At 39.3% G+C, this 11752-nt stretch overlaps 1 protein-coding gene across 1 annotated transcript in view; it reads right to left on the bottom strand.

The window, feature by feature from the left end:
• Positions 1 to 396: 396 nt before the first annotated feature.
• The window catches only part of Cts7 (cathepsin 7), a 36362-nt gene continuing 25006 nt past the window's right edge, over positions 397 to 11752 (bottom strand). Inside the window, exons 7-8 of the mRNA XM_039095445.1 lie at positions 1683 to 1775; positions 397 to 496 (exon numbers count right to left, since the gene is read on the bottom strand). Of these exons, the coding sequence (XP_038951373.1) occupies positions 397 to 496; positions 1683 to 1775 (193 nt within the window). The remainder of the gene's footprint in view (positions 497 to 1682; positions 1776 to 11752) is intronic.

Here is an 11752-nt window from a genome sequence, read left to right as displayed (position 1 = left end):
GGGGATAATGTAATTATATTTAAACTCAAATATATATCAAATAAAATGAACTACATAAACTTTAAATGTCACAATTTTCAAAACAGAAAGAAAACAGATAGTACATTTGAACTTAGACATTTTTAAAGTTATTATTAAACAAAAACATACTATCATATTATCATTAAACAAAAACAAAATCAAGTTATGGGAATCAAAATCAAATCATTGAAGTACTTAAGTTGCAGTAGCCATCATGTCTTACTGGAGTAAACATGTAACAGAATTCACATACATCATGTTCTATAGTAATTCATGTGCCTATCCATGCAGTAGTTGCTGGCCATGGTAAAGGGGAAGTTCCTTCACTTTATGGTCTTTCTCCACTCCAATCCTTGCTTGTTACCATTAGACAGCTTACACTATAGGATAAAGGGCATATGTAGCAATTCCACAGTCATTGTTCCTGCCTCTAGCAATCTTCATGTAGCCATTCATACCCCATCCTTCACCATGACTGAAAGGAACCATATTTTCCATTTAGTAAAAAGAACACAAGACAGTGCTTTCATTACAATCACTCCCAAGTGTAAATTCAACTTAAAACAATGATCAGAAAATGAAGAACATCAACAACTCAGAAGCAAAGTAACCTCACATATGACTATGAAAGTTATAGCAGGGAAAATCAGGATATTTTTTCCACCCAGAGATGTCACAGAACCAACAATATCCTAGCATTTAGAAAATCAATGTCACAAACATATTAGTACTCAAGGAAACCAGTGACTAAATCAGAACCACTCACATACTATCAGTTGGTTACCCAGCCATATTATTCAAAGGTAAAGTGCTGGTCACAAAAGAGAAAGAACTGTAGATCAAGCCCAGGATCCCACTTAAAACCATAATGGAGACTAGAGCTAGACCTGTGTTTTTTCCATGGAATGGTTGTTCCTTTCCCAGAACCCAATCAGCTCACAGACTCTTCTACCTACATTTTCAGACAATCTGATATCCCCTTCAGATCTCCATGACCAACTGTTCACATGTAGAATGAGAAGTCACCCAAACACACTCACATGAGTGAAAATAATAATTATTAAAAGTGAAGTTATCATTGCAGCTTGCCTGAAATCCCATAAAGTGAAGACACACCTGGAACCAACAATATCCTAGCATTTAGAGAATCAATGTCACAAACATATTAGTACTCAAGGAAACCAGTGACTAAATCAGAACCACTCACATACTATCAGTTGGCTACCCAGCCATATTATTCAAAGGTAAAGTGCTGGTCACAAAAGAGAAAGAACTGTAGAGCAACTAGCTAAGCAACTACACAAGACAGTAACCTATAAGGTCAGAGAAATATGCTACCTCCATGGTAGACAGCTAAGGAAAACAACTGCTCTCAACATTGAAAATGCAAACACACACACACACACACACACACGCACGCACACGCACACACACGCACGCGCACAGGTACAGGCACATAGGCACACAGGCACACAGGCACACAGGCACACAGGCATATACACACACAAATAGGTGTACTGCATGCATACGATTGGTCACCAAGAAAAAGGTAGTTGTTTAATGTATGTTTTAAATACATAAAATGGGGACTCTTATCCCCATTCTCACTCCAAGCAGTAAACTCATTCAGAAACTTAAATATAAATATTTGCAGTTTATACCTGTTCTTTATCAGCCAGTATTTCCTTCCATCTGACTCTCTTCCTTCATAGCCATAGCCAACTAAAAGAACACCATGGTTGATAATATTACTTCTGAAGGTTTGCGCATAATAAATACCTGGAAAATAAAAGCAAAGTTATGGGAAGTACCTGGAATGTAATAATAAACATGGCCAATTAAAACAAGTAAGGCATTTCTAATTGGACAAAAAAAATGTCCAGTACAAAAAGAAAAGGCAATCCAGAGAGCACCCCGACTAGAGATCCATCCCATGTGCAGACACCAAACCCTAACTCTGTTGCTGATGCCAAGAAGTGCTTGATGACAGGAACCTGGTACTGCTATTTTCTGAGAAGTTCTACCACCACCTAACTAATAGAGATGCAGATACTCACACTTAAACATAAGAATGAGCCCAGGGGCCCTAATGGAAGACCTAGGGGAAGGCCTGAAGGAGCTAAAGGTGACTGCAACCCTATAGGAAGAACAATGTCCACTAACAGAACCACCTAGAGCTCCCAGAGACTAAAAAAGCAACCAAAGAGTATACATGAAGGGAATCCATGGCTCCAGCTACATATGTAGCAGAGTATGGTCTTATCTGACAGCAATAGGAGGGGAGGCCCTTGGTCCTCTGGAAGCTTAATGCCTCAGTGTAGGGGGATGCTAGAGTGGTGAGGTGGAAGTGAGTGGGTGAAAGACCACCCTCATAGAGGCAAAGAGGAGGTGGGAATGGATGATGGGATGGGGGTTTGTGTAGGCATAACCACAACAGGAGATATCATTTGAAATGTAAACAAATAAAAGGATTAATAAAAAATAGGACCCATGGTTGACATCAATCCTGATACATGTTTTGATCCAAATGCAAAGAGATACAACAAAAAAATAATTAAACAAAAGATAAGTTTGTTAATTAATACTTGCCTACATATATACAAATCAATTTCTCCTTGCAGTTTTACTAAGAAAGTCATATTTCAAGGAACATAATTCAATATCAAATTATTTAATTCAAGGTACTCCTTAGAATTTAGTTCTAGAATGACAATCTTTCCATAACTTAACATATACCAAGTGGCTGAAGTAATTTAAGCATTATAATAATTATATGTTATGAAGTTCTCATGTACATGGGAATGATGTGTCCCAGGTCATTTCACTTTCTGGGATAATTAGGGGATTTTCAGCTGCAAAGTGATCACATGCACGGGAGCAGGTTATTACTAATTATTTTCATCAAATGTTATACACAGTAATGTGGCCCTCAACTTAGCAGGGTTCTCACAAATATTCTTTATTAGAAGAGTTGTTTTTGGCCTTCCTATATATCCTTTAATGAAGTTCCTCATGTCCTAATGTCTACGAACCATGTACTTATTTTCTTTGCTACTTCATAAGTGTAATTTTGCTACTGCTATGAATCATGATGTAAATATACAACATGCAGGACATCTAATATGCAACTGAAAGTGTCATTTCACTACCAATGGGGTTGCAACCTAAAGGTTAAAAACCACTGAAGAACATGTGTTTACCTTTCCTATAAAACCTGTACACAAGCTGACAAAAAGACTCACTGCAAAGGGTCATGAGACAGGTCTCAGGACACTGCAGAAAAAAGCCACTCTTCACATACATGAGAACAGAAATTTTGGCCATCCTGTATTCTTTGTGCTTGACTTTGGGAAATTCCTTAATAAAAGATGGTCACTATGACCTCTTTTGCTCCGATAAACTTCAACAAGGACCATTCTTCATGGGGTCTGGCTGAATAGTGTTCATATTACTAACCAGGCTGTAGTGTTTGTTATATTTTATCCTCCAATCCTGCCATTCAGAATCCAAACTAGGATCAGATGATTTTATAGTTCCAGCCAGCCCCAAGCACAGGATGGTTAGCAGGACAGCAGGACTCATGCCACAAACACCTAGACAGTGAGGAAGGGAAATAAAGATGGCCAACTGCAACTCTTTCAAAATGCCTTTCATTCCTTTCTAAGAAATAGAGACATTTGTGTTGGATAAAATTACTTGAAGTATTTTTGTGAAATATCTGCCCACAAATTTTGAAAATGGATAAATAGATACTTGTGGTTAAATATTCAATAGATGATACTTAGTTCCTCCACTAAAATGCACAACATGTGTCTCAAATTCTAGGAGCAGAAACAGCCTGTGTATTGCAAACTTACATTTTCAGAAAGATGTCCATGATCCTCAAAATTGAAATGTAGGAGAGTCAGTGATGAAGGACATGAATTTGTACAAACTTTTGTGGTATCTAATTCTAAGCACAAGGTAACCCTGAGAGCTGTGGCCAAATGACTTTCATATCCCCACCTAATAGTTGGTTGGTATGTAGGCTTGTCTTTAAAATCCCATCTTGAGTGAAAATTTTGTAATTTTGCCTTTGAAAATATTGAAAGGACGAATAGTATTCCCTTTGTTCTGTCTTTCTGACTCTACACCATAATCACTACTTCAGTGGTAAAGTTTCACAAGGGAAAGACACTGGGTATCAGTGTATGTGGGATACAAAAGAGAGGCACACACAAAATTCAAAACACAACTTAATGTACCTCTTATATGACACTCACTATAAAAACTAATGAGAGCTATGTCATCTGCTAATAATTTGCACATGTCAATGAAGAATTGTAATATATGAAGTGGCAATGTGCAAGGGGAAATAAATGATACTGAGACAGAAGGGACTAGCTATTACTCTCTACAATAAGACTCATGTTTTTACATTAAGGGAACAAATGTCACGTTAAACTTGCAGGATCTTTTTTTTCTCTTACTTTTTCTACCTTATTCAACCTCCTAAGAGTAAGACTATAGATATTGAGAAGATAGTCTCAATCCTGGAGTTTATGATGGATTCTCCCAAACAGTTTTCTTATCTAGTGTTAGTTCCTTTTCTAGCTTATATGAGGTAGGACCTTACCAGGAAGACTTCTAAGGTCTTTATTCACTCCATAAACTCAGATCTTCAGATGTGGCTGAGATCCCAGGATCGGACCCTGCTGTAGTTCACTTCAGCTTTAAATATCCTTTCAGGCCAGGAAGTCAGTCTTGCCATTCTTCTGATTTGCTATGCTGGTGACTGGATTAGGCCTCTAGGCTCTGGAACATGTAATAAGATCTGACCCCACCTGTCCCGAAGGGTTGTGTGTGAGCAGCTTCAATAGATGGTGTAGAGATGACCTTGTGAATCTTAACAGAGGAAGGCAGAGAACCATCCCTTCTTCCTTGCATCACATGATACTCAATGCTCTTCCCTCCTGAGTGGCTTAAGTAAAATGTGGTGAAGTTGTATGGAATTTTTGTCTAATACTGTATTATTGTTATTATTGCTGTGATAAAACAGCATAACAAAAGAAACTTCAGAAGGAAAGGGGTGATTCTGATTAGTCTTCCACCTTACAGTTCGTCACCAACGGAAGTCAGAATAGTCACTCCAGTAAGGCAGTATCCTGGAGGCAGGAGATGATGCAGAGCCCATGAAGGAGTGCTGATTATTGACTCATTCATCATGGCTTACTCAGCCTGCTTTCTAAAAAAAATGCTGGACTGCCATAAAGGAATGGTATCATCCGTAATGGGATGCCTCCTACTGCCACCTCAATAAGTCACTAATTAAGAAAAATGCCCTAAAGACTTGCCTATAGCCAAATCTTATAGATAATAAGTTTTCTTTGCTTAAGCTACCTCTTCTTTGATTATTAACATATGTTAACATAAAACTCTCCAGTATAAAGAGTTACTTTAGATCAAAGTGAAAGGCTTTGTTTGCCATCCATGGAATGGACTGAGTATGTTCTAGTCTAATTTTTCATGATATGTTCACAGCTGCAGTAGAATCCTATGAAAATACAGACCTTGGAATGGGTCTCCTTGGTCAAGGTGGAATATAACTTGTTCTCAAAAGAAGTTTAAGTGGGGGTGACATCCAATCTGGAAAGTGATGTTCGCAGCCAAGACCTAGGAGGGAAAATGAATGGCCTGGCATACTGAATCTCTGGTGGCTTTTGTAGTAGAAATTGCATCAGACACTCATCAGCAAGTATGACTTGATGTTTGCATTGTGTTGCAAGTTTCTTACTTTGTGTGAGTACAGTAGTGTCCTTAGGTACGTGCCACATTTTGTGCATCAATTTACAAGTACCTCTATTAATGGGTTTCCACATTTCACAGGAAAACTCTGGACTCAATAAACAATATTCTCTACTCCTTCCTCCAAAACTCAGCATCCACACTTCGTGTTCTCTGTAGAAATTTGTCAATGACTGTGGGTTGAGTGGTTTCTTACCAGAGTCCTAGTAAAGGAAATTTCCATTGTAGTTGTATTAAAAGGTGTGACTGTTCAGAAACAAATGAAACTCTAATCACTATTGTCAAAATCTCCTTTACTCAACTATGTAATTTGATGTTAAATGGAAGCATTTTATTTGATTTATCCATTGATTGACAAATTTCTAAAGAGAACACAAAGTGTGGGTGCTGAGTTTTGGAGGAAGTATAATGTGAGAATGAGTAATGCAATATTAAGGCTTTAAATCTTTAAATTAAGCCTTTAAAATACCTATTTATTCACTTTCTGTTGAGTGGTACCTGTGTTGATTCTGGACTAAAAGTCTTCTGATAATGTGTGGGTATTTTGAGTCATCCCACTTACAACATCAATCCTGGTAACTCAGGTCATCATAACCATTATTGTTATCTGATCTCCCGTCTTATCTGATGAGATATATATTCCTCTACTCCGTACCATGTGATGTCTTCTCATCCTCACTTCTCTACAGCAAGGATCCTGAACTAGGCAGAGTCCTGCACATGTAGGCTGATTTTTTTTCTTCTTTTATTGACTATTTTAATTTACATTTAAAATGTTATTCCCTTTCCTAGTTTCCTCTAGAGAAACCCACTATCCCATCCTCCCTCCCCCTGCTTCTATAAGGGTGCTCCCAACTATTCTATCCTGACTCTCCACTCAAACATTCCCCTACACCGGGGCATCCAGCCTTGTGAGGATCAAGTGCCTGTCCTCCTATTAATGCTTGACTAGGCCATCCTCTGCTACATATGCAGGTGGAGCCATAGGTCCACCCCTGTGTATTCTTTGAATGGTGGTTTAGTCCCCAGGAGCTCTGGGGGATCTGGTTGGTTGATATTGTTGTTCTTTTTATGGGGTTGCAAACCCCTTCATCTCCTTCATTCCTTTCTCTAACTCCTCCATTGGAGACCCTGTTCTCAGTTCAGTGGCTGGCTGCAAGCATCCGCCTCTGTATTTGCCAGGCTCTGGCAGAGCACTTTAGGAGACAGCTATGTCAGCTGATTCTATTTCTCTGAAATATGTTTTATGTCTACAGAGTCCCATTCTACTCCTCCGCAATACAATTTCCTATACATTACACTCTGCTTAGAGTCTCTTCTTCAGTGCAGGAACCCATTCATCATCCATCTTTATTAGCATATCCATGGCCTTTACTGATGTTATGTTGTAGTGTCACAACACAATTTTCCTATACACCTACATTTCCTCTTTTTAAACACTATTCTAGGAGAGTAGGCAGCTTTATCAAACAGTTAGGATGATCATACACAAAGACTGAAAGTCTCAACTCTGATCATAACCCTAAGCATTATAAACTCACATTTTTGGGGATTGTTGGGTTCTTACTATTGTTCTTCAAGCACATAACTGGAGAAGGGAAAGGGATGAAGTGGAGTGATCTAAAGCCCATTTCTCATCTCTAAGTGCTGTTTGTGACATGAAACACATTGAAGTGACTGCCAAGTTTTGAAGAGTTACCCAATAGCACCCCTGCATCTGCATCAAAGTACAGGTATATATTTCATGTTTAAAATTGACCTTATAATGCAGCTCATCAGCTACACAAGGATTCATTAGTACAACACTGTGGTCATAGCAATGTCAGCATTTAGAACAGAGGCTGAAGGAACACTCATTCAGAGCCTGCCCCACATGTGGCCCATACATATACAGCCACCTAACTAGATCAGATGGATGAAGCAAAGAAGTGCAGGCTGACAGGAACCAGATGTAGATCTCTCCTGAAAGACACAGCCAGAATACAGCAAATACATAGACGAATGCCAACAGCAAACCACAGAACTGAGAATGGGACCCCCATTGAAGGAATCAGAGAAAGGACTGAAAGAGCTTGAAGGGGCTGGAGACCCCATATGAACAACAATGCCAACCAACCAGAGCTTCCAGGGTGTAAGCCACTTCCCAAAGACTATACATGGAGTGACCCTGGGCTCCAACTGCATAGGTAGCAATGAATAGCCTAGTAAGGGCACCAGTGGAAGGGGAAACCCTTGGTCCTGCCAAAACTGAACCCCCAGTGAACTGGATTCTTGTGGTGAGGGTGGTAATGGGGGCAGGATGGGGAGGGGAACACCCATATATAAGGAGAGGGGGAGGGATGGGGGATGTTGGCCTGAAAACTGGGAAAGGGAATAACATTTGAAATGTAAATAAGAAATACCCAATTTAATAAAGATGGGGAAAAAATGAAATCCTTTCTGAAAGGTTAACCCATTCTTTATAAACTATATTTTATTCATAGGTAAGCCATATCAGCAACTGGAAGTTCTGGAGAACTGCATATTAATCTTGGTTATAACATTGGCCATTCTCTTTTCTTTTCTTTTTTTTTTCTTTTTCATTTTTTTTTCTCGGATCTGGGGACTGAACCCAGGGCCTTGCACTTGCTAGGCAAGTGCTCTACCACTGAGCTAAATCCTCAAACCCAGCATTGGCCATTCTCAACCATGTGGAATCCTACTGTATCATGCTGGGGGACTTTGGATTTGGGTTGATTCATGAATAGAAAAACGTCTCTGCAACAATGACATGTGGCTGTTGAATATACCCAACAGAAAGAACTCTTGTAGCATTCTTCCCTTATTACTCTGTTGTCCTGAAAGCTCACCTTCTAGGAAAGTTGGGAGAGTGTAGGAAATAATGCTGTAGCCCTCCAAAATGTGTGATAAACTGTGAAATGTGCTTATAAATCTGAAAGAGATGGTTTGGGATGTAGGTTTGATTCACCAGATGGTAGCTTAGGGAGGAACAAACCTGATTGCATATTGACACATTAGCACACCCTTGCTTTACCTCCAATTCTTGGGCAAATCAATGTGACAAAACATTGGTACCAAATTTCCCATGCAGTGATGTCGGCGCCTGCACGGACAAGGTACTGAGAATCAGGCGAAAGCCTGTGGGATGAAAGGAACACACACACACACACACACACACACACACACACACACACACACACACACACACACACACGTTATTCATGTCAAGCCAGAAGAGGAAGAGAGCCTCTGGTTTCTTTATTGACCAAACTATATATCCCAAGTACAGCACTTAGCAGGTATCTGTGAAGCACAGTGGGGAACCCTGGCTGAGACTTCGGTAACAAATTAGGAAAATAACTAGGAAGGCCAGCCTAATTCTGACTCAGGTGAGAAGTACCTGGCCAGACTGCCACTTGGGAACAAAAGGCTTCCACATGTAAGGGCAGGGCTCAGCAGGGGTCAAACCTTGCTGGAGACCCAGAAGGGTCTTGTTCCAGCTGGAAACATTCCATGAATGTAAACTTCTTGTGCCATAAATTACAGGGAGAGGCTTTTGATCCTACAATCTAAGACTAAGGCCAAACAGTGACAAGGCAACTAGGCCCAAATCTAATTCAGCTCCCACACAGTGATTCATCACTGTTCCAGCTAGAAAGGATAAAGTGCTGAAGTGAGAAGTCATAAAGCTTAGGATTGAAGAGGCAGCATGACTGGTGAAGGAAATGACAGTTTTGTACTGGTGTTCCTGGGTGCTCTTCTTGAATCTCTGTTAGATTAGACTCTGTGCTAAGGAATCAACATGAAGCAACTGTTTGGCATTCTAAGATTGGGAGGTCACAGTCAGATCAAAGGTGGGGAATAAAAACTTTTTTTGCTGTGAACAGACTGCGTATAAATCTCCTACAATCATTGTTCTAAAATTCTGGCAATGATTGTATTTTGAAGGACCTTGAACATGTCAAAATATCAGACCACTGTCCCTGTTGAAGGAATACCTAACAAAGCCAATCCCTCCTCTCTCTGGTTTTTAGACAAAGAACTTTGTGTTGCTTATCATCTCAAAAGACACTTTGGCCAAGACTTCTGAGTGCATCAATCATTCATGAGGAGTGACTGTTGCCTGTTTCTCAGGCTTACCTAGTCCATTAAAACTTCTTACTTGGACGCAATTATGTCTGAAGTAGCCTAAACCTGGTCTTAACTCTCAACATGTAACCTGCCTTATATTCTGCCACAGAGGTCTGTAATCTTAGAATAGAGGTTGATCGCAAGGATAATGGTTAAATTTTCATCTGGCAAAATAGGATAAAATAGCTTTTGGAATTTGGAATCTTCAGGACTATCACAGGTCTAATATCAGACTTTGGAAAGCTTTCTCAAAATTAAAATAATCACATTAGCATGTTGGTCATGGGGTCTTCTACTGTCTACACTAAGGAAAATACTTAAGTCTAGGTGGTATGGAAATTACCTCTGAAATTGTGCTCTTCTTTTTTAATTCTTTGAGAATTTCATGCAGTGTTTTCTAATTGAAAATTATTTTCATAAATATATTCTGATAATGGTTTCCCTCCCTCATCACCTCCTAGATCTACAATTCCCACGTCCCCAACCCTGGATGTCTTTTTCTTTTAGAAAATAAGAAAAACAAACAAATCATAATTTAAAAACAAAGCAAATAAAAAGCACAAGAGATATACCCATACACACATACTCACACATAAACACCATAAAAACACAAAATATTTAAGCAAAAGATCAATAAGTTAAAAACTCAAACAAAGCAATATGAGACAAAGTTTCCCAAAACACCACTTAGTTCTCTTTTTGTTGACTACTTTATTTCTAGGCATGGAGCCTATCTTTGAGTATGGTTTATGTGCCTAGTAAGACTCAACTAGGAACTATTTCTCCATACATATTGCCATTTGTTAGAGAGGGCTTTGAAATTAAGGGTCAGACCTATTAGTCTATTTCCCCTATTAGTGTTAAAACACACTCTGTCTGAAACTTGTGCAGACCCTGTGAATGTTGTCCCTGTATCTGTGAGTTCATATGTGTGTCTGTCCTGTAGTGTCTAGATGGCACTCTTTCCTTTGTGTCATCCCTCCCCTCTAGCTGTTATAATCATTCTACTTCCTTTTCCACATAGCTTCCTGAGCCCTGAAGGCAAAGCTTTGAAGAAGACATCCTTTTAGGACCGAGTATTCCTAGATCTCTCACTCTCTGTAATTTGTCAAGTTCTGGGTCTCTGTATTAGTCCCATCTCCTTCAGTATTAACCGTTTTTTGATTATGGCTGAGAGATACACTGACCTATGCGTATTGCAGAATATTGTTAGGAGTCATTTTAGTGATATGTTCCTTTAGCAGAAGAATAATATTCCACTGGGCTCATGGTTGTATACTCATGGATTCTTGGGCACGAGAGCAGTGTCAGGCATGAGTTCTATCCCATAGAGTGGATCTCAAATTCAATGAGATAGTGGTTAGTAACTCCAGCAATGTTTGTGCCATGATTGTACTAACATTTCATTCAGACAGGCCAGCATTGTAGATTGCATGGTTTGTAGCTGAGTTAGTGCTTACTCATCTCATATGCTAATATGAAGAGTACCTGCAAATACCATCAAAGGGGATGAAGGATCTAATTATACACCACATCATATCCTCTGTTTAGAGAGATATGTGCATTGTCTTCAATAATAGCGCCTTATTATCAGTTTGTTCAGAGCAAATAATGACCTTGGAAATTGTTTATTGGTATGCTCGGGCCCCTTTAGTCACGTATTTATTTTAACCTATTCTTGGCACTGAAGTTTGGACTTGTTGGTGAAATATATGTGGTTAGCCTTGCCTCCTCTAATATTTGATGGCTCCTTTTTTAGTCCATAAATATTTTAGGAACCAACTTTTCACATGGGCCCTCAAATGGCAATTAGCAT

Source organism: Rattus norvegicus, chromosome 17 (genome assembly GCF_036323735.1).
Source record: "Rattus norvegicus strain BN/NHsdMcwi chromosome 17, GRCr8, whole genome shotgun sequence".
Classification (NCBI taxonomy): domain Eukaryota; kingdom Metazoa; phylum Chordata; class Mammalia; order Rodentia; family Muridae; genus Rattus; species Rattus norvegicus.
This window is presented reverse-complemented; position numbering and strand designations above follow the sequence as displayed.